At 48.0% G+C, this 27,193-nt stretch overlaps 2 protein-coding genes across 5 annotated transcripts in view; one reads left to right on the top strand and one right to left on the bottom strand.

The window, feature by feature from the left end:
• The window catches only part of LOC134457762 (5-hydroxytryptamine receptor 7), an 18,200-nt gene extending 11,226 nt beyond the window's left edge, over positions 1-6,974 (bottom strand). The window contains exon 1 of the mRNA XM_063209735.1: positions 6,906-6,974. Within this exon, the coding sequence (XP_063065805.1) occupies positions 6,906-6,909 (4 nt within the window). The 5' untranslated portion in view covers positions 6,910-6,974. The remainder of the gene's footprint in view (positions 1-6,905) is intronic.
• Positions 6,975-6,991: 17 nt separating this feature from the next.
• ppp3ccb (protein phosphatase 3, catalytic subunit, gamma isozyme, b) overlaps positions 6,992-27,193 on the top strand; it is a 59,620-nt gene continuing 39,418 nt past the window's right edge. For 2 of the 4 annotated variants that reach the window (XM_063210706.1, XM_063210704.1), the window contains exons 1-2: positions 6,994-7,563; positions 22,221-22,418. In XM_063210706.1, coding sequence (XP_063066776.1) covers positions 7,509-7,563; positions 22,221-22,418 — 253 coding nt within the window. In that variant the 5' untranslated portion in view covers positions 6,994-7,508. Of the gene's footprint in view, positions 7,564-22,220; positions 22,419-27,193 lie in introns of all 4 variants that reach the window. The other 2 variants (XM_063210705.1, XM_063210707.1) reach the window with 2 other exon arrangements.

Raw genomic sequence — 27,193 nt, 5'->3', positions numbered from 1 at the left:
ACACTGAAACTACCTCACGACAGCGCTACATAATGTTTATTCCAATATCTTTTGATTTTGAACTAATGCGTTCCAATTAGCCTATGGAATCATCACAGTAGCTACGCATTGGATGTCCATTTTACGCTCGAACTATCTTGTTCTAGTTCAGTTAATTATCACATTTTATTATATGTATATTTCATGGTAATGTTTTATCAAATGTATTATTGATTATATATGTGTTGTGTATGACACAATTGCCATTTAAAGGTAAGCTCTATGACCACCTAAAATGTGACTGCATGGTATACACCACAGGTTTTCAAAGTGGGGGGCGGGGACCCCCGGGGGACACGAGGGGGTGCGAGGGGGTCTGCAGCAAGTTGCAAGTAAAAGAACAAATCGACATAAATATTTAATATTCACAAAAATACGTAAACAAAAATAAGCGAAACAATATTGCCATTACTTAATAACTGCATTATAATAATCTATTGCATCTCTGGACATTACTACCATTGCACTGACACACAGACATAGGACAAAACATAGAACGTATGGTTCTTATTCGTAAGATTCGCTCGTCATCTCTATAGGAGTCACTCATTGGCTGACGACCTGGACAAAGAATGTAGTAAAATCACTCCGGAAAGGTGGAAATTTCGCACCGAGGGCAGGGGCAGGGCCCGCCCACTGCCTATATTATGCGGAACCGCGGGCGCGAACGTCATTCTTACACTCTCTTCGGCTGTGTACTGCTCGACATGCCGAGTTTAACCGTCCTACATAGTAGTGTGCCGGGAAGGTGCGACTTCACTAGGTGCCCAGCACGACGGGCGCGCGTGCGCACCAACACCGGGATTCGCCATGCTAGACACTGCCACCATGGATCAAGGATGGGATCACATGCCTGCTTTGGAAGCACGTTTCGCCCGACACTTCACACCCCAGCCAGGACGCTTGGGGTCCGCCTTCGCTCAGCCAAGCCTTCCGGGGAAGACAGATCGTCTGACTCTCTCCCTCTGGGAAAAATGCTAGCGCTCAGTCGCCCAGACAACTAGAGCCGTGAATGCTAACGCATGCGAGCTGCGCACATGGCCGCGTGCTTAGCTGAGGGGGAACCTACGGGCGACATCTAGGAGGAACTCCGCACCGCAACGGATTGGATCCTCCAGTGTGACGTGGCGCCGCACAGGCATCTGGAAGAACCTTGGGCCTTGCTGTCACTGGAGCGAGGGAGCTGTGGCTCCCCTCCAGGAGTGGGAAAAGTCGACCGTCATGGACATGCCGCTCTCTTGCTCTGGTCTGTTTGGGGAACACGCGTTAGCAGCAATGGATGAGTCGTCGAAGTCAAGCGCTCTCAAAGCTATGGATCGGCAGGCAGACCGCTTCATCCCCCAGACGCTACGAGGAGCGCCCGGGTCGTTCCGAACAGGACCCCGAGGAAATCTCCTCACCTGCGGCCTCCGGCGCCCCTTCGAGTCGTCAGTTGATTCCCGCATCAGTGCTAGCCAGTGCTTGGACGGACTGCACTTCAACGACTGAGCTAACTGCCATGGAGAGGCCCTAGCCGGAGCATTCTTCAACGCCATGCGGAGTGGACAATGGACTTATGTGTGTAGCCGGCTCGTTAGCCCGAGCAGCTAACGCTAATGTTGTATTGGAAAATGTTAACAAACAGGCTTTCTCTGTAAATGTTCTGAATGTTAATCCCCCACCTGGTGAATTATTTTCACACTGTGTCCCAACACATGTTAGTGACAAGCACTGTTCGCACCACACCAGATTCCTTGCTTTCACAAAGCCCCCGAAGAAGGCATAAAAAGGCGGCTAGCATGATAGCTGTCATCCCCAAAAAATAAAGAGTGGCGAATATCCCCCTAGCAGGGGAGGCTAATTCGGCTAGGCCAGTCATCCGCGGGTCCGTGCAGTCACGTGACCAGGAGGCCGGGTCATATGACACCTCTACTGCACACTATCACGAATGTGTCACACGAGGGAGCCTTAACATAAGGCATAACTACCGATTCCCTCGAATGAGATGTAATCTGGTTGCCCTCTCTAGGTCTCCGTCTAATCAGCGGCCTAACCCTTTTCATTCGGATTTCGAGCCTAGCGTATGCACGGCTTCGATTCTGTCTGTTAGCGAGCAAAATGTGTCTCGCGCCTACCCCAATCTTCTCCCGGGTTGTATCGTGTGGAAACGCCCGAGGTTGCGAGATCATAACCCGTACCTGGCTCCAGTGTTGCTTTTAGTGTACCCCATTCACAGCGTTCGGTTATTTCTAATAACACTCGCTTCCTTTCCCTTTTCGCCGAAGGGAACCACAGTAGTTCCCCTGGTGTTTTGGGCCCTGATCCAGTATCCGACACCGTTGGTGCTTGCTGTGTACTTTAGCCTACATACACTGTATTCGGTGGAGTCTACACTTCTTACCGCCACGTCTTATTTAATGCTTCCCTCTCTCCCAGTGGTGTAGTCTACGTAGAACGCGGGTATACGGAGTATACCCACTTCTAAATTTTAGGGGTTTCAGTATACCCACTTAAAATTGATTGATCCATTGTTTTGAATAGCACAAATATATACAGTATACCCACTTCAAAAAATGCTCAAATATACAGTATACCCATCATAAAAAAGTAGACTACACCACTGGTCTCGCCCCCTCGAGTGGGCGAGTTGGTTACGGTGTCTGAGGTTTCTCAGAAAACTCTCATTCTCTTTAAACGCAGATCACTGTGTTTGGCTAGTAAACGTTCTATGCCTTGGAGCACTGCATTTTCTATCTCTCCAGCCGTGCCACCCAGTGCGTCACGAGTATGTTTGGAGCCCCTACCAGTGGTGCGCAGCGCGCCGAGAGCACGCATGGTGTCGCCAAATGCTGTGCGTAATGCGCCTAGAGTGCTTTCGCCGGTTATTCTCCCGTCTTCCGCCGACAGAGGGTACAAGGTTATTTCACCAGCACAACTTGTGCCCGGTACGCACATTATGCATTTACATGGACAGGACAAACTCTTTTGGTAAGACTGAGCAGCTGTTTATGTGCTTCGCTAACCCTTCTAAGGGTCTTTCTTTGTCCAAGCAGAGGCTTTCCAAATGGCTGGTGCAAGCCATTCTACTGGCTTATGAGTCTAAGGTGCTTGCTCCCCCCTGCTCAGGTCAGGGCGCACTCTACGCCCGCGGTCTCTACTTCGTGGGCCCTCTTTAGAGGTGCCGCATTTGAAGAGCTATGTAGGGCTGCTGGCTGGGTCAGCCCCTGTACCTTTGTCAGGTTCTATCGACTTGACGTGACCGCCATACCTCTGGGACATAGGGGACTGGGCACCACTAGCCTGGGGTGATGGGGGCACCTTCCTTTAAGAGGACTCCTTTGGACGTCCTTCTCATTGGTCGGTCAGCATACGATCCGGGAGTTATTGTATGCTCCCATAGAAATGACGAGCGAATCTTACAAATAAGAACGATAGGACTCGTATGAGTGCCCGGTTATTAGAGTGAGATGAGTGAGTCATCTCTGAGAGATGATCTCTCTACCACACCCTGCTCACCGCAGCCGAAGAGAGTGCGACTCTAAGAATGATGTTTGCGCCCGGGGCTCCGCGTAATATAGGCAGTGGGCGGGCCATGCCCTCGGCGCGACATTTCCACCTTTCAGGAGTGATTTTACTAGGTCAGCCAATGAGTGACTCCCATAGAGATGACTCACTCATCTCACTCTAAGAACCGGGGTCTCACACGAGTCCTATTGGTTTGAAGGAGTGCACAAAATAAAATATGCGACACGACCAATTTTAGGGGAATGCACCGCTTTATTGGGGGCCTGGTCAGTAACCTCTGGTATACACAGTGTACTGTCATAAAAATGGTAAAACCAAACCATTCGCAACATCTCTCATGTCTTTAAAATTCACGGGTTGTTATGTTAACGAAATGCCTTATTTGCAGGGGTTGCATTTGCCCACTATTTTTGATTTTTATTCTTTTTACATCACTTGCCCCAGTTGACCCGTCAGTGCTTCTTGTGAGAGACAGACCTGGGAGGCTATGGGATTGAGGGACTGATGATTGATCGTTACAGAAGGGCCTTGCCTGAATTGCCCCATAACACTTATGGCATGGTGACATTTCCTACAACTTAAGTGGAGCGAAATGGAAAGGCTAAAAGTACACTTTTGGAGGGCACAAGAATTTCAAAAATAATTATTTAATTGCACCACTCACTCCACCACTCAATCAATGGTAGCCTTACGCCCTCCAGTGGCAGAAATAAAAACATGTTGGCCCTATAAACTTAGTGAAAGTAAAAGCAAAAGCCCAATTGGGGAACTCCAACTCCCATTGTCATTGTGACAGCACTCCACAGCACACAAGTGATCATTGCACACTGCACACAATGAAATTGCATTGATGCCTCACCAGTGCAAGGGGGCAGCTCTAAATGGCGCCTCAAGGGAGCAGTGCGACGGGACGGTACCATGCTCAGGGTACCTCAGTCATGGAGGAAGAAGGGGGGGGGGGGGGGGGGGGGGGGGGGGGGGGGGGGGGGGGGGGGGGGGGGGGGGGGGGGGGGGGCACTGGTTAATTACTCCCCCCACCCGGCCGGGAGTAGAACTGGCAATCTTTGGGCTATAAGTCGGACGCTTTAACCGCTTATCCATGAAGTACGTTTACGCATCTTCCATTTTCAGACAAAAATGCAATCCTGTGCCTTATTCTGTCAAAATGCATTACAAGTGTAAGATGAATGATTACGAGATCCAAAAAGATTCTCAACAATCAGTTATATCTCTTGATCAAGAATCCCTCCTTTGAATATGGTAGTCTAAATGAAGAGTTCAGATGCAAAAACCCCTCACTCCATTTCTGAAGACCTGCACTTCTATATTTTTAGAGAACCCCGTTGTTGGTTTGGTTTACATGCATGTACTTGATAATACATATAAATAGTTATATTACAAAATAAAATTAAAAATATGCAATTTTGATAGCTTTGTATTAAATAAAAATGAATTAAGATTATTTTCTGAAATGGCAATTAGGGGGTTTTCTTTCTTTCTCTTCTAATGCTCCTGGAGCAATGGGGAGTTTGAAGCAAGCTCAAGGGCACGTCAGCCATTAGTTTGACAACACCTAGGCCTATCCTTGCCTATCCTGGCAAACCCCCCCCCCCACCCAAACACACACACACACACACACACACACACACACACACACACACACACACACACACACACACACACACACACACACACACACACACACATTTAATGGTCAAAGATATATAAAAGTGTTTTGTTACAGGCTATATCTAGGCTGACAGTTGCTTAGTGTTTTGGCTCATCCATGAGTATTCAAAAAATGTATCACATTCACAATCACATTTCAGTCTAAATGAATGAGCCAAAGTCATGGGAGAAACTAAGTTAGGAAGCCTTTTAAATCACCTTTTGCTAATATCTTGGCCAAATCAACCTGAACATGTTGGACATTGTGTCGTGACTCTTAGCCAACTTAGGTGCCGTTTCCACGTAGCTGGATATTTTTATATGTGGATATTTTTTTCTCCTGGTTGCATTGGTTTTGCACTGGTTTTGGCCTTCCGTTTCCACGTAGCAGATATTTAAAATACAGGTATAAAAAGCAGGAGAAAAAAAATATCCTGTTTAGGGGGCTGAAACGCATTTGTTATAATGGAGGATTTATTTTTATCCACATGTTGCGTTTACACCTCAACAGGAGAAAAAAATAACCTGCTAAAAGAATATCCTGCTACGTGGATTCTTGGTCAAAGAGAGCGCTCATCAGGCCCGAGACATTTTGTCACAAGGAGTGCACTGCAATATGCGACCTTGCCTCCTCCACTTGCGCTTGTCTCCTCGTCCCGCCTCCTGGCCCCTCCTCCGTGGAGAAAACGATAAAGTTTCCCAGCTGTCATCCTAGCCACAACAACTTTTGAGGGACTGTTTTTCATTCACCATGCCAATTGCAAATGAGAAAAAGACTCTACAATTGAGCTTTTGCAAGATATTGAAATATAATGCTGTTGTCAGTGATGTCATCATGACATATTACTTCCTGGTAGGCCTACGAGGAGAGAGGCAAGTGGAGGAGGCAAGTGGAGGAGGTGTGACGGAGGTCATCTTGCACCTGTTCACCCCCCTCGGGGATCGAACGTGCGACCTCGTCAACTACAACGGTTCGGCAATGGGAGACACAGTACGATACCGCTGGGCCAAGAGACTAGTCTCTCGGCCCAACGGCACGAGACTGTATGAGGCTATCGGAGGGAGGTTTACCAACGTTCCACGCCAACTCTGTGCTAGTTAGCCTCCGTTACACTCTCCCCCTTAAACCTCACTCCCATCCCGGGTCATACGGCACCACTGTGACGGAGGTCATCTTGCACCTGTTCACCCCCCTCGGGGATCGAACGTGCGACCTCGTCAACTACAACGGTTCGGCAATGGGAGACACAGTACGATACCGCTGGGCCAAGAGACTAGTCTCTCGGCCCAACGGCACGAGACTGTATGAGGCTATCGGAGGGAGGTTTACCAACGTTCCACGCCAACTCTGTACTAGTTAGCCTCCGTTACAGAGGCAAGGTCGCATATTGCAACGCACTCAAGGGTTCCAGGCCTATTTTCAATCAAGTTCAATGTCGTTGCATTCCGATATGCGGCCACACAGTGGCACTCACGGGCCTCCTGCAAAACTAGGTTCCTGTCTGGTCATTGTGAAACAACATTTCACATGAGCATAGCAAGAGTGCTTTTAGTGCATCTAGTCGTATACAGTGCATTTTAGTCTTATACATACCTTTTACATCCTTAAATTATAAAACATTACATAAACAATGTCGCTGTAAAATTATGAGAACACAGGTCTTTGGTATTGAAGAAATACAAAACTGCATTACCCATGAGACAGTGCAGTCAACCAGTTCCGCCATGTTCTAGGAAATCCGCTTGTTCGCGGATTAGAATTTAATCCGAGAGAAGAGGGAGAGTCTGGACGATACAACGGGTCACATCCAAACTGGAAGAAAGAGACACAGAGGCAAAATAGAAAGCCAAGAGGCATTTAACTGGAGCAAAAAAATAGACTAGAATCACAGATGAGGGCTTTGTGCCGTATGAGTAATAGCCTTGATTTTGGAAAATTAGTCCTCTCTCTAAACATTTTGCAAGAAGAATTTTCTTGTATTTCCTTGCTTCGTTGATTCATCCCTGACAGAAAATTGACAGCAGCTGGGCAACTAGCAAAACGAAGGACAGATACGGAAGGAAAACACAGTTTTAGGGTTGAAGCGGGCTCCCCTTTCCCCTCCCCTTTCAGAGTTAAACTGTTAAATGCAATATAGACATCGCATCCCATTTTGGGTTGTCCTGTGTCCGACAACGAATATTAGTCACATTGGTAATAGCAAAACGTAGCTAGCAGAGGGTGCTAGCTGATTTAACTAGCTATCGCTAGCTAGCTCACGGAGGAATTATTTTTTCGAACCAGAGGAATTTGCAAGATGTCTGGGAAAGTCGAGCAGAACAAACAGTCCACCACCGAAAGGCTTGTCAAAGGTAAGTTTGGCTTGCGTTATTTTTATCGAACCAGCATGTTTGTGGCATGCATTTTATTTTGCATATTAGCTAACCTCAAACTAGCTAGCATATGTGACACATGAAGCCAGACAGTTAGCTGACCGCAGTAAGTTAGCTGTCGTTGGCTAATTGGCTACCGAGGCAAATCATTAGTTGACTGAGTGCCCATCACCCGTGGTGCTCTATGCCCAGTGATCCCATTGTGTCACCTCTTTAAGCAGTTAAGTTATGACTTAATTGGAGTCGGATATTGTTTGTGAATCGTGGCTTTGTGTAAAGTGGCTAAGTAGCCAGAATTGCATCGGCTCATTTCCTCAGCAGAAAGATGCTAGTTAGCTAGGTGTCTGTCTGACTAGCTACACCATTAAATACGCGCCTGCTTGGGCAGCCAGCTCGGAGTTAAAGTTCTCTTTCCATATCTGCCTCGCCAACATGTTGACCGCGTGAATTTATTGTCATTTGGGAACAGTCGTGATATTTTCTCACAACCGCCCTTTATCCTGTTCCGGGGTTTGTGTCTTGAACTGCAGACTTGGACAAGATGGCTTATGTAGTTCTAGTTTGGTTAGCTTCAACGTGTGTCCTTATCCGCCGTTGTCCGAATTGGATAGCACATTAGGGATGGTCAATGTCATCTGTCATCTCATCATAACTTCATTCTACCAGTTATTGAAATGGGCCGTCGTGCAATAAAAACAAACTGTTAAAAGTTATCCGGGCGTTGCGATGTTGAGTGCGGCAGATACACTGTGAGTGACCTGCAAATGCATCAACGTCAGTGGTCTGCAGCTGCCTTCCCCTCTGCATTCATTCGCAATCGCATACAGCAAGTACTTCTCTACCTAAATCAATTCTCATAAGATTACAAGTGCATCGCAGTTGATCATCTGCTCGGTCAGTTCGTGTTGGTGATAATGCTACTTTTGCATCTGTTCAAGCGTCGACGGGGAGGCTTGTTCTCCCATTCCAATCAATTGTTCTTTGAAGTGTAGGCAATGTGTCGGTGCGACAGATTCCCTACCACATATCATTGTAGATACTTAGGCAACTTTTCTATGTGTATTTTTCTTCTAAGGACCTCTCATTAATCCTTGTAAGTAGAGGTATTTCAGACCATCTGATGCCAGAAAGTTGTTCGTGTGCATATTGCTTGTTGTTTGCACTCTACGTTTGCACATTGCACATTGTTGCACGCCATCATTTGTTGCACATTACAGGATCATGTCAGTGTCAGTTAAACCATCGTGTCAATGTGTTTATTCAATAGGGTTTTATTTGCCATTGCCAGGTATACTTCTCATACATCTCAGTCCTCCACCCCAAGAATCTCAACCTTTTGTTATGTGCAGGCCTTGTTTAGCAAAAAAAAAAAACCCTCACTCACACATGCATGCTTCAGGTCCTTGGTATGCATGCAACAGCCTGACATTTAGCCTTGGGAGTTGTAAATGGACCGAGGGAGGGCATCGTTAACTGGGACCCGGAGTGGAGCGGAGCCTCCCGTCTCTCCCCCAGGGGAAACGAGCTGCTACCGCGAGCTCCTGGAGCCCTAATTGGATTGTTACATCTGAGGTGGCGGAGGTGTAAAGAGGAACATGGGAGTCAGGGCTCCTTTTTGATTAAGGCTGGCCCCTTCTCTCCACTTGGCACCAGGCCAGCTGTGCTCCCATAGTCCCACACCAGTCTCCTCTCTCTCTCACAGGCTCGCTGTCTATTTCTCTCTCTCTCTTTCTTTCAGTATGTCTCTGCCTCTGATTATGACGGGGTCTCTTTGTCTCTGTCTCTGTGTCTTTCTCTTTGTGTCTCTCTTTGTCTCTCTCTCTCTTTTCAGTCTTTACCTCTTGCTGACACGAAAATAGCGTAATTGAGTCAATAATGAGCTGTGCTTCAAGCTTAGTGGTGTGTGGAGACTCGGAGCCGTTCTCATTTGGACAGTTATAAAGGCTGAGTTGCCTAAAAGGGCGGTCATGGAAGTGTTTAGGGCGTCAGACTTGTAGCCCAAAGGTTGCCTGTTCGACTCCCGACACACCAGGTTGGTGGGGGGAGTAATTGACCAGTGCTCTCCCCATCCTCCTCCATTACTGAGGTACCCTGAGCACGGTACCGTCCTGCAGCACTGCTCCCTTGGGGCGCCATTAGCGGCTGCCCCCTTGCACGGGTAATGTATAAATGCAATTTCCTGGTGTGCACTTGTGTGCTGTGGAGTGCTGTCTCACAATGACAATGGAAGTTGGAGTTTTACAGGTGGACTTTCACTTCATACTAATAAACTGAGGCTAAGTGATGCGCTGGTAATATGCCATTTTGATTTGTGTGTGTGTGGGTGGGTCGCCCAATGCAAATGTCATGAGGGGATTTGGCTGTCATTACAATGAGCCTTTAGGGAAATCAAGAACCCGAGGCTGATCAACACACTGCCCACACACGCTAATGTCGCCACCCAAGGGGGGGACATGGAGAGCTCCTGTTGATATTGATTTTCTCACATTTAATCTATTGATTCCAATGGCAGGGGTGTCGACAAGGTCCATATTCTCTAAAGACAATCCTCAAGGCCATAGTGGCGTGTTGACAGGCCCTTACCTGACCTGTTGCACTGCTTGAGAACATCCAAAGCCCTGCAGTAGGTTTTGTTCAGTCGCAAAAAGTATTCAGTTAGTGACTAAACCATCACCCGCTGACCACCAATGTTAGTGGCATTATTTACAGAAGTAGAGAGGGTTTGTGCCATGCATGAGAGCGTCAATGTTTGTTCCATTATTCAGAGGGTTGGTGTCTCTGCATGAATGTGTAGTAACAGAGAGTGCTAGTTCTGTGTGCTGTGCAAGTGTAGATTTGCTCAGTTGCAAACAGTATGAGCGCTTGCTGACTAAACCTTCATCAGTGTCAGTGTTTGTGGCATTATTCACCATAGTAGAGACAGAGGGTTGGTTCGGTTGGTTCTCTTGTGCATGAGTTGTGATTAATAGCCTACTGTGATTGAGCTGCTGGTGGATTATTATTACATGCTGCACATGCTGGGAGCTGCTGTCACTGTGCGCTTGCATGCCTGGCTGCCACACCTTTGCAAATCGCACAGTATACTGTGCATGCCAGAATTCCACCGTAACCTAACCAATGTGCAGAGAGACTATGCAAGAGGTTTTTTTTTTTTTCACTGCAAGCCACCCGCTTTTTAAATTCCTGAGACAACTTTTTTTCATTCTTGACCTTTTTTGCATATTTTTCTTTTTTTTAATTATTGTTATTTATTATTCTACACAGCATGGAGCAGTGGCACCCTTCATTACACTGCCAATTGTGCCTGGACAAGAAAGCATGTGACAAATAAAAAATCTTGAATCTTGAACCTAAAGGAGGGAGCAACAGGGTTCCCCCAAGCACTTTGTTGCCACCTTGACACCAAACGCCTCCACTTTGACTAAGATCTGCTGCTTGAAAACACCGGCATGTTCACGATTAGGTGCGGGAACGGGCACCGACGCGGTTCTCAGTCGGCCTGAATGTGAACGCGCCATCAGAGTAACCCAAAGGAGTTGAACTGTGTGGGTGTGTGGGGTATGTTTATCAAAAGTTCTTCCAATGGTGATGGTCATTTTTTTCTGATACCAGCTAAGAAACCCTCACTCACCTCAACTAACACATCTGTGGGAAACTCTGAACCAAGTCCTTGGATCAGCTGAGTTTGTTCTCCTCTCTTATACTGTCTTCAGGCTGCCCAGAACGGTGCCTGTGTGCGCACCTGTTGCGTTTGGAACTAAAGTGCAAACCACCCGTGTTCATACAGGGCTCTGAACTTTTCTGTATGTGACCATTTGGTTCTTGGATGAACCTGCTGACACCCACTTTGTTGTCACGGTTAGCAGAGAAGAAAACAAGTATTTTTCGGTTCGCATTGCAAACCAGCTCTCCGGTTCCAGAACCTTCAGACTTGTCATGTGAACACGCTGGCAGTTTCGAGGTAATGTGTGGGAACGGCGGCACGGTGCTTCTTCAGCCTGAACGCACCCTTGGTAACCCAGAGGAGGTGTGCGCCCTTGGTAACCCAGAGGAGGTGGGCGCACCCTTGGTAACCCAGAGGAGGTGGGCTGGGGTTGGCTGTTGCCTGACCTGGCAGCTAGTGGTTTTCTCTGGGGCACTAACCCTCTAAGTCACCTTGGATCGAAGTGTCTGCTCCATGTAATGTAATGTACTCTATTCTCAGGTCAGCTGAGGTTTTTCTTCTCTCCTAGTAACCCAGAGGAGGCGGGCTGTGAGTGGGTGTTGCCTGGCCTGGCCCTGTCTTGTCAGCAGCTGGGAGTGCGCCCTCCGCACGCTCACACACGCACGCACACACACACACACACACAGAGACCGCCTGGCTGCCGGTGACTAATTGTGGGATTGATATTCAGTGTGGGAGTTGAAGCCTTTCAGAGAAGGCGTATGCAGATGAGTCCTTTTAGAGAGCCTTGCTCTCGGTGTGTGTGTGTGCGCGCGTGCGTGTGTGTATGTGTGTGGCGAGAACAGCGCAAGCGCTGAGATGCCTGGTGCTGTCGTGCACAATGAAGAGCCCTAGTCTCTTACTCAGGGGTCCTCTCGGTCGCTTTAAGTGCGGTTAAATGCTTTTCAAATCTGCCAGTTTCTAGGGATGACTCATTCTTTTTTTTTACTGTAGTGTCACGATTAATCTGTTCTGTATGCATTAGCATTTCAAAGCAGGTATGATTCAGACCAGGAGCTACAGTATAGGCCTATAGGGCAAAGAAAACCTACCTCCATGGACGACCTGTGAAACTGGGAGAACAGTTGAGCTTAAGACGCTTCGACACACAACATCCTTTTTTTTTACCTACAGGTGCTCAGTCCATTTAAAAAGTGCCTGATGGCAACAAGGTTTACCATGTGTGTACCTGTCTCCTGTGCTCTCCTTTGTTTGAAAAAAGCAACACAAAAACACTCGAATCCCTGTGAGCAGCTTGTTTTAGTATAAAATGTGCTCTACAAGTTGTAGCTGTTATTACTGTGAGCAAATGAGTGGCCTTGCATGTGTCCATGTGTCCATCTCGCTGGCCAAGGAAGAACAGGCTGTAGTACTCCTCCTCCTGTCCAGATCCTCCCGCACACCGCCTGCCTGCCACTCCTGTCCTGTCCTGTCCTCTCCTGTCATTGTAACGTCCAATCGACAACGACAAACGTCTACAAATAGCCGACATGCCAGAGCCTATGGCTCAAGGCGCTTTCCATTTAAATGCTGCTGTGTCCACGCCGTCAGCACTGTGTCGGTGAAAGCAACATACACTCTCTCACTCACACTCACACACACACACACACACACACACACACACACACACACACACACACACACACACACACACACGCACACACACACACACAGTGTCAGGTTGTAGGCAGGCAGCATTGCCTGAGAGTTGAGTGATGGCGGTCGGAGGAATCAACCTGCCCACCCACGTCTGATCCCCTCTGGTGTGAATTCTGGTGTTTTCTGACCTTTTGGCTTATTTACAGGTGGTAACTGGAGACGCTGGTCCAGCACCAGCACCACAGCCCAGTGTAATTACTCGCCTCTCATACATGATTCAGGCTACACCCCCCCCACCACCACCACACACACACACACACACACACACACACACACCCGTGGCGTGTTCAGGCCGATGGAGAAACGTGCTGGTGCCCATTTCTATCGCACCTAATCTCGAACTGCCCGCCGTGCTCATGCTGAAAGTCTGAGTGTGCGGGAACCGGAAACTTGGTTATCGATTCGTCAGCAGGTTCATCCGGGTGACAAATGGTCACATAAGGGAAAGTGCAGAGCCCTGTATGAATGCTAGTAGTTAGCATGTAAGCACTTTATGTTCCGAGCGTAACTGGTGCCGACAGCGTTCTGGTCGGCCTGAGCAGTATCAGGTAGCTGACTTCAGTCTGGGCTGATCCCGTCTTGGCACTGGAAGATTTTCGCAGGCTGCCCTTCTGAAGCTTTGTCTGTCCCCTCCCCTCCCATCCACACGCACGCGCGCACGCACGCACACACGCACACACGCACACACACACACACACACACACACACACACACACACACACGCACACACACACACACACACCGTTTGGTACAAGCCCTCCCCTCAGGACTGTGTAGCAGTAGCTGACTGCAGTCAAAGCTGTTCCTGTGTATGCATTGTATTGACCGTACCTGTCCATGCGCGCGTGCGCACACACACACACCCACATGCACACATCTCCCCTCCCCTCCCCTCAGGACTCTGTAGCTGACTTCAGTCAAAGCTGTTTCTGTCTTGGCACTCTAGTTTTTCGCAGATGTGCTTTGTAGGTCACGATGACCTCCAGCGACTGCCTCTCCCCTGAAGGATCCATCACGGTTGCAGAATAATAATGGGATCCCTGTGCTGCGGTTAAATTAGACTTTGATGATCACGGTCATCATCATTCATATCAGGCAGGTAGGTCTCTTACAGAAGCAGAGGAGTTGTTAGGCAAACAAGTGTCACCAGGATGCAGAGGCAATAACCTTAACCGCCAAGGCACGGCACAGCACACACTTCTCCTTTTTTAGATTTAATGTCACAAATGCAAATATACTCTCGGCCTCTTGTTTCCTCAGTCATTTGGAATGCTTGCTCAGTGCAGATGCCCAGAGACACACAGGCTGGTGTTCTGTTGATAAGCTTATGAAAATCAGCTACAAATATACTTAAAACATAGTAAAAACCCAAGACCTCTTTGTAACCTTAACCCCTGCAGTCGCTATTGTAGTGCATAGTAATTGCTTGGTAGCTCTGCTCGACACCATACTGGCTAGATCCCTTTTAGAGCTCTTTTGCCACATCTGTGGTCTCAGAATGGCAGAGCCATTTTTTGCAAGCATCTGCTGGCGGTTAACCTCAGCTAAGGTTAAGCAAAGATTTTAGTGAAGATGAGGTATGAAATGGGCTACTAGTAGCATTAAGGCTTTTGAAAGATTTTGCAATGCGGAGTATTAGTCAGCTTTTCAGTCAGGTAATATCCCGTGTCTGAGCCCCAAAAAGTTATCAGTCGTATTCTGAAGGAGGCTTACTCACCCTGGCAGTTGACTGTAAATTAAATTACATGACATGACATTTCATTGCACTTAGCTGACACTTTTATCCAAAGTGACTTGCCGTTATTTAGGTACAGGGTATTGGTTACAGTCCCTGGAGCAATGCGGGGTTAGGTGCCTTGCTCAAGGACACTTAAGTCATGGATGAAGATACTGGTGGTAAGGGTTGGATTTGAACCGGCAACCCCCTGATCTAAAGGCCAGCGCTCTAACCATTTAGCCATGGCTGCCCATGACCCTGAGTGTGTACGTGCATCTTGGGTCATTTGGCTAGTGGTTGTGACGGAGTTGTCAGGTTTTGGTTTCCTTTTGATCAAAAAGCCTCTACTGAAAGCCTTGACATCAGCGTTTTAGTTATTGCACAGTGTACTTATCTAGACCAACCTTATTGATGATGTACCTGTGGCTACCTAAGTAACATCATGTACCCGTGTGTTGATGCGCTGGAGTCATTGTGGTGAAGATGGACCGCGGCTCAGTATTTCCCCCATCTCCTCTCTTAAAATACCACAGACTCAGCACAAATACTGAATGAAGCCCATTATTTAATAACCGTGGTCCATTTGGCATTCATTTATTTCGGTTGTGCTTTTACCAAAGTACGAGTGAACGAATTCAAAGGAATGCTGCTGCTACTGCATTTCGTTTGGCTTCTCATTCACATAACAGCACAGAACTAATCACAAGGACACGCGTTTCATTTCTCTTCTCCATTTCCCCCCCTTTTTTTTGCAAGAATCTGGAGATTTCCAGAACGAGTTTAATGCATGTCATAAAAGAGAGAATTGAACCAGTTCAGTGCTTCTCTGGAGGCCAAGCGCCGTCGCCTGAATACTCGTGACCTGCTTTTGTTTTGAGGCATGTCAAAAAGACGGGGAGAGGGAGACACGGAGAGAGAGGGATGTGAATGGAGATGGAGAGCGGTAAAAGAGAGATGCAGAGAGGGATAGATAGAAAGAGCGAGCGAGGGAGAGCGACACAGAGATTGTTTCATGGCAAGCCCCTACAAGGCAGATTGATTGAAGTGGAGTTGTGTGTCTGTGTGGTGGCGATCGGGATGGGGGTGCCAGTGGGGGAGAATTGGTGGCTGAGAAGTGTGTGTGCGTGCGCGTGCGTGCGTGGAGGAATCAATAACCGTGGTGCTGTAATGTCTCCACATCAGTTGCTGTGTCTGCCCTGTTGTCTGTCAGGTGGTGAAGATCCACACCTAATCAGTCAGCAACAGGAGACTGCTGAGCTCCTGTGCCTTCATCAAAGCATGACTAGGCTGAGGCATCTCTAAAGCGTGGCTGAAATAAATGTAATAAATTGTGGGACTGTAGGCTATACATGTTTTTTTTTGTAATTGCTCATGTGGAGTTTATTTGTTTCAAGCACAGAAACATTACACATGCATGGAGATGGCTCTAAGGCCTGGTCCAGACGAGGAGACAGTAGCCTATTTTTTTCCCTTCACATTGGCAACAAGACCTGCATGAACGTTTTGTAACTTTACTTTGTTTTTGTTTTTTAATTAACATTACACTGGTGCAGGAAATCCATTGTTACAGTTATGCCTTGGATATTTGCAGCTCAACTTGCATAGTTTGCAAAGCTTTTCATATTTAGACGCATGGAGTTAGGTATTTCTTGAATGCACTGCTGTATCTGTGTACCCTGTGCAGACAGTCAGAGAGACTTGAATGCCTAGATGTGTTTTTCTTCAAGCGTTGTCGTGTGCTTGTGTGGGCCTGCACTCAGCATTGTTTGGATGCAGAGGGCTGCAGATGTTGTGTCTAGTAGAGGGAGAAAGCCAGAAAGAGGGAGAGCGAGAAAGCAAGAGAGGGGGAGAAAGCGAGGGAGTTCTCGGGGCAGAAAGGACAAGATTGAGCTGTCAATGGATGTCATCTGTGTGTGTGTGTGTGTGTGTTGTGCGTAGGGCTGTCACGGTAAGAAATTTTGCTGGACGATAAATTGGCCAAGACATTATTGCGATGAACGATGATATTGACGTTCTCGTGGTCATTTTCAAACAATAAAATGACAATGGGATAAAACTGCAATAAAAATGCCAATATGTGGCAGGAGATGCTAGATGAATGTGACGAGGAAGAAGCACGCAACTAAAACTTATTGTTGCCAAAAATGTTATCATGCTTGTAAAACATGTTGTAAAATATATATTGTACAATATATATTGACTAATTGAATATTGTAACAGCCCTGTGAGTGTGTGTGTGTGAGACTGTGTGTGTGCTCCTGCATGTGCGTTGGTCAGTCCTTTGGCTTGGTTGTCAACAGCATTGTCCCGACTAGTGTTGGAGAGCTGCCCATTTGGTAGTAAAATCTGCCATCTTCTGTGAAGAAGCATCCCTGTGCAACACGCATGCAAAGTGGGCGCCCAGTTTAAAGACGGGAGCGCAGAGCTTCCATTTGTTGTCATTGCCGTCGCTTAGACCTGTAACCAGATGGTCCGTGTTCGTGTGTGTGTGTATGCGCGAGTGTGTGTGTGTGCGCGCGCGTTTGTGATTGTGAGTAGGTGTGTGTGTGTGTGTGTGTGTGTGTGTGTGTGTGTGTGTGTGCGTTCATGTGTGTTCAAAGGGAAGGAGAAGGCAAATGAGCAGGTGTGTGGTGTGGGTGCTCGTGCTCGGCCCCCTCAGGCGCTGTGGCCTGGCTGGCCCTCTCACTTCCTCCTGCTGCTGCAAAAACAGCCTCTCCATTGTACTGGCACGACTGCACACATACAGGACAGAGAGAGAGAGGTAGAGGCTGCGAGAGAGAGGTAGAGACTGGGAGGGAGCGAGAGAGAGAGGTAGAGACTGAGAGAGAGAGAGGTAGAGACTGAGAGAGAGAGAGGTAGAGAGAGAGACGGGTAGAGAGAGAGAGAGAGACGGGTAGAGAGAGAGAGAGAGACGGGTAGAGAGAGAGAGAGAGACGGGTAGAGAGAGAGAGAGAGACGGGTAGAGAGAGAGGGAGAGACGGGTAGAGAGAGAGGGAGACGGGTAGAGAGAGAGACGGGCAGGAGAAGAGGATGACAGAGGGGGAGAGGGGAATGGAAAGAAAGATGAGAGAAAGAGATGATGAGGGGAAGGGATGGATGGATGGATGGAAAGAAAGAGAGAGAGAGAGATGGAGCAGGCCGCTGCGACCACACACCAGCCAGCCACCTGCTCTCTGGCGCTCCCTCGTATGCGCGCCGTCATCTCCACTCAGGCCACACGTCAATCACTCACACTGGCTCTCAAAATGTTCCTGGGAGCAGGTTGGATCTGGGAGACCCGTGTGTGTGTGTGTGTGTTTTTTTTTTCTATTTTGTCCATTCTGTCTTTCTATTCTTATTTGGTAAGATCTGCCAAGACTTCAGCCATCCTGCATTTACCATCCTCCTCATCATCTCTGATCTCTGTTGGTTGGTTGATTGGTTGATTTGTGGCACTATGGTAACAGTTCAGTCCTACATTCTAAACCCCACCCCCTACCCCTCTGTGTTTCTCCCCTGTGACGCGCCCCCCCCCCCATTGCTGGGTTTGCCAGCACTGGGACCTGTTACCCTGGTTGGTGGTGAGTAGGGGTGGGATGGTGGGGGGCGGTGTGGCCTAGTTCCCCTTCCCCGCTGTCAGCTGGGCTCCCTGGGTAAAGACGAGCCTGCTGTGATGGAATGCCTCATCTACATTTGTTCTCCACTGTTGCCACTTTTCAGAGTAAAAAAAAAACCATGGCCCAGGGACTATAATGGCTGGTGTGTGCGTGCATGCACGCCTGCACATGTGGGTTATTTTTGCCTGCTGCTGCTTCACACACGTCCACGTGTGCCATTCAAATGCCCACAAATGCATGCATGTCGCTACTTGTATGTGGCAACTCGACTTCATTCTTTCCATACATGCATACAGTACATGCAACGAACGCCATATAACATATCTGCACAGCTGTACTGTACAGAGGCCCACATACACAAGTTATATGTGGCTTGTATATGGGCACTTGACTCCATCTTCACCATACAATACGTGCCATACAGTGGAGCCCGCGGCTGGGGCAGCGTCGTATATGTGCTCAGCTCCATACTGCGGGCGCTGCATAAAACAATGTCTGAACCTGCTCCCTGCTCTTCCACTGGCTAATAGAGGCTTTGCCTAATCCCTTTGCTTCTTAGCGCTGGCACTGGCACACAGCTTACCACCCTCTTGCCTGGTGGTCGACTCAGCTTGACCCAAGCCAAGCCAAGCCGGCCCCCTGCATCGCATCGCATCGCATTGCATCGCATCATATCGTATTGCATCGCATTGCATCGCATCATATCATATATCATATCGCTGGGCTGGGCTGGGGGGGGGGGAGGGGGGTTATTTATACACCGATCCGCTCCTCCAGCAGGCTCAGCAGCAGCAGCAGCAGCAGCAACAGCAACAGCAGCTTGTCCACCCTCCTCCACCACAACCATCGACCCCTACCCTCCTCCATCACCCCTGCCTGCCTGCCTGCCTGCCTGCATGTCCTCCTCCACCTCCCCACCCCCCATCAGATGCCATACGGATGCCCGCCTTGTGCTTACTCGCGGTGGGGGTTTGTGGATGCCATATGTGTATCCATATCTGACATCCACCACCATCACGCACGCACGCACACACACACACACACACACACACACACACACACGGCCCAAGGCCCCTTGCCATTAGCAGCTGGTCTAGTCTGTCCAGCCCCCACCCCCCCGGTTGGCCTCAGGATGAAAGGCCACGCTGCTTCATCTCAGCATTGAGAAAAGCCACTTCAGGGAGGGGAGTGGGTCGTGAAGCAGGGCTAGCGTATGGCATAAGGCATCCACGAGGGAGGCTGGCTGTAGTGTCCAGGGGGGGGTGATGGCATTTTCATGTCAAAAGCCAGTGTGCTTTATCGTGAATGCCTTATCTTCTTTGTAACAGGCGTTTGCACAGACGATTGATTTTTGCATTTTGTCCAGGCTCCAATGTGCAGTTAAAACTAAACCTAAACAGAAATTATCAATAAATTGATGCGTGCGCACACACACACACCACACACGACACACGATGGACATCAGCAATAAATACACACACGCACATTTTAAAGCCTAGTCTGGTGTAGTTAAAGTGGCATGAGGAAGTGTAATATGAGGCGATCATGACGGCCTGACGGTGCCTGCCTGCCGTACTGCGTGGCTGAATGGTGAAGCGAGTGAATTAGATTCTCCACTCCACTCGGCTCCGCTTTAATCTAATGGCATAGATTGGACTGGTTTGCTTTCAGCGGCTGTCGCGTGGCGTGCTCCCATTCAGCTGCTGCACTACAGAGTATGGAAATGAATATGTGCCATTAAGACCACAAAACCATCAATCCCATTAAGAACCAACCTAGCCAGTGTACGTCAATGCTGCTTAGTTTTTAAAAAAAATGCACAAACGTACGCACTTACGCGCACTGACACACACACACACACACATGCGCGCACACGCACACACGTACTTGCGCACACTCTTGTCCACGTACGAACACGCGTACTTAGGCATACACACGTGCACACTCTGTGCTGCTCTCTCTCACACACACTGCACTGCAATCAGAGAACAAGTCATGGCACGCTGCACTTTCTCTCCACCAGGTTTTCAACATGTTTTGGTGCTCGGCGGTTGTCTTGTGATGGATTAGGCGGCTATGATATGTCTTCATACTGTTATGAGACTCGCACATCAGGCCATAATGCATATAATATTGATGTTGTGGGACTCGGACAATAGGCCGTAGCCGTTGATGATGTGATGAGGTGATGAGTGTTAGATTTTTAGCCATAATACCGCAGTAGTACATGCATTACCACCTGTATTGGGGAGACTTTGGCATTAGGCCGTAATTTGTCTAATACTGGTATTGTGTTGGGGACTCAAACGTTTGTCCGTATTCTAATGCATGTAATACAAGTGGTAGGAGACTCAGTCTACACCAGCACTTCATGTACTACAGCCCAATGTCCGAGAGCTTAGGCTGTGGTATGTTTAATACCGGTGTTGCTAGACTGAGACAGAACTTGACGTCTGAAGACGGGTTTTCACCCAAAACATTACGAAAAGAATAAAACGGGTGGAAGCATAAACCTTCTGGTTAAAGCAGACTGTTTTCATATTTTAGCTTGTTACTTGGTTGTTCTGCTCCCACGTCAGACATTTGGTGCATGCAGGCTTTAACCTACCTCCTTCAGACTGAGACATTAGGCCGTAATGCATGTAATTCAGATGTTGTAGTACTGTTGGCAAGATAGTGTGACTCTTCTGGCCATTAAGACGTAGTACACTACTAATATGTAATACTGGTGTTGGGAGAAAGTGAGGGCTTGAAGAATTAGGCCGAAATAACATGTTTGAGGACTTAGGCATAATAGATGTAATACTGTTGGCAGCGTGAGGTGTAATACTGGTGGCAGGAGCCTGAGACATAATAGTCTATAATACGTAGGGTATTATAGACTATGTCTATTACGTAGGGTTAATGACAGTTGACGGTAGTGATGGTGATCGTGACAGTAGTGATGGTGATAGTGGTAGCACACGTCAGGGTGGGGCAACCACAGCTAATGCCACTATTGTATGGATTAAATTATTTTTTTTAAATCTAAGAGGCATATCCATTGCAGTACATTAATCCCCAATTTACTCATTAAATCATGGGCATTAGCTGTGGTTGTACCACTTGACGTCTGAGCCCAAGACGACATCATTGACCCATAATACTGGGGGCAGGAGAGTGTGAGTGTGATGTGATGCTGTGAGGCATTGGGCCATGAAGCGTGTAATATTCGTGTCGGGAGGCTGTGATGGTGATACTGTGGTCGTTGTCAACGTCCCTCAGAGAAGAGCTCCTACTTCAGGGACGCAGTATCTCTTCTGTGAGTCGCATTTACATATTCACTGCAATGAGTTGTTGACCCAGCCCTGTTTTGATGGCAGTGGTGGCCCAGTTTCTAAACAGTGTGTACCAGAGGAAGGGGAATGAAAAAGGCTGTGTATATTAATCTTGGGTGGACAGCGGATCTGCATGATCTGAGATGTTTGCTAGTTGATGATGCCCTCATTTCTTTTCTTCTTTTTCCGCCCCCTTACCTTTTACATCTTGTCTTGATTGACTGACGTGACCAACATGTTTATCTTTGTCTTTCCCCTCCTCTTCTGTTTCTCTCTTCTCTGCTCTGCTCTGCTCTGCTCTTCTCTTCTCTTTTTCTCACCTCTTCTCTTCTCCTTTTCTCACCTCTTCTCTTCTCTTCTTATTCTGTTCTGTTCTCTTCTCTTGTTCTCTTCTCACTCTCTGTATCCTTTCTCTCCCGTTCACTCTTAACCTCTCTCTCTCTCTCTCTCTCTCTCTCTCTCTCTCTCTCTCTCTCTCTCTCTCTCTCTCTCTCTCTCTCTCTCTCTCTCTCTCTCTCTCTCTCTCTCTCTCTCTCTCTCTCTCTCTCTCTCTCTCTCTCTCTCTCTCTCTCTCGCTTATCCCCCCCCCTCTCTTCCTCTCCTCTCTACTGTCTCTCTGTCTCTCTCCCCCGTCCCCCCTGCAGCGGTGCCCTACCCGCCCACGACGCGGCTGTCTATGAAGGAGCTGTATGAGGATGGCAAGCCCAAGGTGGAGCTGCTGAAGAGCCACCTGGTGAAGGAGGGCCGCCTGGAGGAGGAGGCTGCGCTGCGCATCATCAACGACGGAGCCGCCATCCTGCGCCAGGAGAAGTGCATGCTGGAGGTGGAGGCGCCCATCACGGGTAGGTTAACCCATTGTGTCCTGGAGACACATATACTACGATGCATTCAGGTTCTTCAGATTTTAGCTGTTTGATTATTATAAATGTGGGTAAGTTAGAGCTGAATGAACACATTCAAGGCAAAATGAGATCCTAGCTTTTAAATGCAAGTCATTTCATGTGTATATGTGCTTCGGAGGCTGAGATATATAGGATTTGATAGGCAGAGGGCACCCTTTCCCAAAAGGGCTTAGGACAAAATGGGTAAAGCCTAAACCCAGCGCTTCCCAACCAGGGGCACTCGTAGCCTGATTATCATCGACCCTCAAATCTCTTCAAGACTTGGTCTGACCAAGAGCATAACAATTAATATTTCCCAAACTGCATTGTTGACCCGCCTCCCTTTGTTTGCTTACTGGCTGTTTGCTTCCCGTCAAAGTGGGAGGAGTTCCAGAATTTTCTGGAGCTCAGAAACGATATTGAATAGAAGCAACGCTGAAGATGTTGCGTCACTAGGAGGGCGCGGCCTGGCTAGGGCACTCGGGCACAAACACACGGGCGCATACGTGGAAAATGTTACCGATGTATGGAGCATAGTCACATGGGGATAGAAGAGGAGATGCATGGGTAGGACAAAATTTTAGTGGGCACAAATAGTAAAGAAACTCTTGGAAGACGGAAGCTACACCGTCAAAACATGTCATGTAAAAGATAAAACTTTAACATGTCTGGAAATAGGGCTGCACGATTTCGGAAAAAATCATAATCACAATTATTTTTGTCAAAATCGTAATCACGATTATTAATCACGATTATTGATTTTTTGCAGATTTTTCTGAAAATTATAACAAGATGAAATATAACCAAGAATGAATTGCATACGGAATGAGCAAAATAAAATGAATTGTAATAATTATGTAAAGGCAATAGCATGAAACTTAGGTGGACAGATTTCTGGCCAGAAACACCAGCCTGTCAGTATGTTCTGGCTTCAAGGACGCTCTCAAAGGTAGGTCACTATTGCCACGATTAAATCACGATTGAAATCACGACTTCGATTTCACAATTTTATCGCGATTTTGATTATTTTCGATTAATTGTGCAGCCCTATCTGGAAACATAAAAAACCTTAAGTATTGATTCAACAGTTAGACATAATGAACATAATGCATCTACCACTATGCTCCTGAACCATCACAGTTAATAGTCACCTTCCGAGGCAACACTCACCTCCATGTACAAATTCCTCTCGAGGAAACACTGACACAGGCCCTGCCCGACATGCTCATACTCGTATTCTCCCGACACACCAAGAACAACATGCCAATATGCCCACCCTATTTACACACACACACACACACACACACACACACACACACACACACACACACACACACACACACACACACACACACACACACACACACACACACACACACACACACGTACAGTGCCTGCATCTAGAGCACTGACAAAACAGGAACTTGTGTTCCCTTGCATATTAATCAGACTGCACCAATTTTCTGAGCTCAGAAGACCAACAAGCAGTGAGCTCTCTTCTTGATAAAAAAAAATAAAATAACACATTCAAGTGGCCCAAGCCTCCATCTTTTCTTCTTGAAGCAACAGAGGTAGCTATCCTTATCCTTATAGCCTCATGCATCAGCCAGTTACTCTTTTTTTTTTTTTTTTTTTTTTTGAATTAAAGTTCTTTTTTTTTCAATACTGTTTTTGATTCGACTTGACAGTATTTGGCTCCACATGTGGCTTGTCCTTTTTTGATCTAACCAATCAATGTTGTTTGGTCATGACGTCAGGTGTGTACTTGCTGAGCTACAAATGGCCGGCCTAAAGGTGTGACCTCTCTTCACTGATTATTCCACCTATATATGTTTTTTTTTTAGTTTAATAAACGCGGTGTTGTGAGGAGGGGAAAGACGCTGGCAGCCAACCATGTGAGCTAATTTTTTCACAGACAGCGGTTTCCAACAATCAAAGGTTGAGTTGTGCGCAAGCGCAGCCAGCGTCGCGCAGCCAGCGTCGCGCAGCCAGCGTCGTGCAGCCAGCGTCGCGCAGCCAGCATCGCGCAGCCAGCATCGCGCAGCCAGCGGAAAACAAAAAATGAGTACCCATCATGTATACGTCCTGGTTTTACTGAACAGTCTGAGCCAATTACCTGACCTAATCGCTGGAGTAAAATGAAAATATGTAAATGGTAAATGGACTGCATTTATAAAGCACTTTTGCACTCCTTCGAGCACTCAAAGCGCTCACATTCACCCATTTACACTCACATTCACACACTGGTGGCAGTAGCCGCCACGGAGGGTACTACCCTGCCACCAGCAGGAACTTGGGGTTAAGCATCTTGCTCAAGGACACATCGATGGGGTCAGGCAGAGCGGGGCTCGAACCTGCAACCTTCGGGTATCCAAATGGCTCCTCTACCACTTGAGCCAACACTGCCCCGCAAAGGTAGTAGGTAGAGATGTACAGGATCCAAGATTCGGTTCCGGATCCGGCAGGATAATAGGGTTTTTCAGACTATCCGGATCCGGCAGGATCTTAAGCAGTGGATCCGGTATCCGGCAGTTACCTAAAAATCAGGATCTGGGGCATCTCTACTTTTTACGTAGCCTAGGCTTTTCAGTAAGTCTTTCACAACCCCAATCGCTGCATGGAGTGAAAGCCCTTTGGAAGCGGACTTTGAAGGCAGTGTGGCAGTAAGCCAATGAGTCTTCAAAAAAGTTTGCACAAACGTAATAAAAAGGGCCAACGTGTGCGAGTTGGCTATGTGTTTCAAACCTTTCGTAGGATCCGGTATCCGGTTCCGGATCCGGCAGGATCTTAAGCAGTGGATCCGGTATCCGGCAGGATCCTAAAAATCAGGATCCAGTGCATCTCTAGTAGTAGGTGACGACAGCCTGACTATTCTATCCCTTCGAGCTCCAAAAAGAAAAAAAAATCTCCGCCAAACATTTAATCAAAACCATTTTCTAAACCAGATGACACTCAGCTTTGTCAGAGGCCAATTTGCCAATCAGATGGTCTACCAGCATTAGTGCACAGGCAGATGCATCATGTTTCATTTTCCTGACACAGCACTGTGTACATGTGTTGCGTTTTCAAGCCAACAGCGATGAAATGCACAACCCTGTATGAACATGAGCCGTTCGCAGCTAAGCACCTTGGTTCCGTACATAACCGGCGCGGGAACGAGCACCAGCACCGCTCTGGCTGACCTCGAAACAGCAGCACTGTATCTATCTAGTCACTGGACTGTGCTACTCTTACTTCTCAGAAGTGAACCTGAGCGTGATGCAGTGATGCAGTGATGGCGCGCCGCACTGTTTAACATGCGCTAATCTGCTCTGTGGAGATCGTATGCTGCATATGTTACACCCAGACAGCTGCATATAAACCCCATAGCGAGTGCTGCAGGTCTGACATCATGCTCCCTGTTGGATGCAGTAACCGACCCGACCACCACAGCATCGAAAAAAAAAATATTTTAAAAGGTTCGAACAGCCCTGAGCACGCCTTTCTAATTGCTTGCTAATAATATTACGGTGGCAAGCAGGTGGTGAAAGGCCAGTGGGGGTTTCAGTGGTCAGAGTGTGGTCAGTTACCCTGACGGTGGCTCGTGATCTTTGCACTTTCTCTCCCCTCTTCATCTCTCTCTCTCTTGCTATCTCTCTTGCTCTCTGTCTCACGCTCTTGCTCTCTCGCTCTCTCATCTCTTATCTCTTTGTCCATCTCTTGCTCTCTCCTTCTCCCCCATCCCTTTCTCTCTCCTTCCGTCTCTCTGTTCCTCCCCATCTCTCTCCCTCCCTCTTTGTGTGTCTGTCTGTCTCTCGCTCTCTCTCTCGCGCTCTCTCTCTCTGTCTCTCTCTCTCTCTCTCACTCACCCACTCTCTCTCTATCTCTCTCTCTATCTCTCTCTCTCTCTCTCTCTCTCTCTCTCTCTCTCTCTCTCTCTCTCTCTCTCTCTCTCTCTCTCTCTCTCTCTCTCTCTCTCTCTTTCTCGTTGACCTGAGCTGCATTTGTCCAGGCTAGCTAAAGGTCACCCCCTGTGGAATCTCTGCGTCCTTGGCCCAGCCACACATGGTGGGAGGTGGGGGGATTGGTATCCCCCTGTGAGGACCACAGGAAACCCCCCTCACACACACACACACACACACACACACACACACACACACACACACACACACACACACACACACACACACACACACAAACATGTTGGTGCCTTGTGTAGTTGTGCACACAAACATATGCATATGTACTACACACACACACACACACACACACACACACACACACACACACACACACACACACACACACACACACACACACACACACACACACACACACACACACAAACAAGAGCCCCCCACCATCTGCACCTTAGAGACCTCTATGCATGCTAACAGGTGCAGGGGGCTAAAACTGGCTCCATATGCCTGTGTGTGTGTGTGTGTCGTGTCCCCTCTCCTCCTCCGGCTCTGCGTCACGTCAGAGCAACCCTGCAGACTTTAGCAGAACGACAAGCATCATCTTTTGTTTCCTCCCATGGGAGTCCGTGTTCATAATTAGCTGTTGCAGTTTTGCCCACTCGGATCTCCTGACTTGCGACACAGATAGCCCAGGCTGGTGGGAGGGAAGGTGCGTGCGTGCGTGCGTGCGTGCGTGCGTGCGTGCGCTTGTTCACCTGTGTGCGTGTGCATGTGCGTGTGTGCATGTGCGTGTGTGTGTGTGCGCGTGCGTGTGTGTGTGTGTGTGTACGTGAGCGC

The sequence above is a fragment of the Engraulis encrasicolus genome, chromosome 11 (assembly GCF_034702125.1).
Source record: "Engraulis encrasicolus isolate BLACKSEA-1 chromosome 11, IST_EnEncr_1.0, whole genome shotgun sequence".
In the NCBI taxonomy this organism is placed as follows: domain Eukaryota; kingdom Metazoa; phylum Chordata; class Actinopteri; order Clupeiformes; family Engraulidae; genus Engraulis; species Engraulis encrasicolus.
The sequence above is the reverse complement of the archived record's forward strand: the minus strand, read 5'-3'. Positions and strand labels throughout refer to the sequence as shown.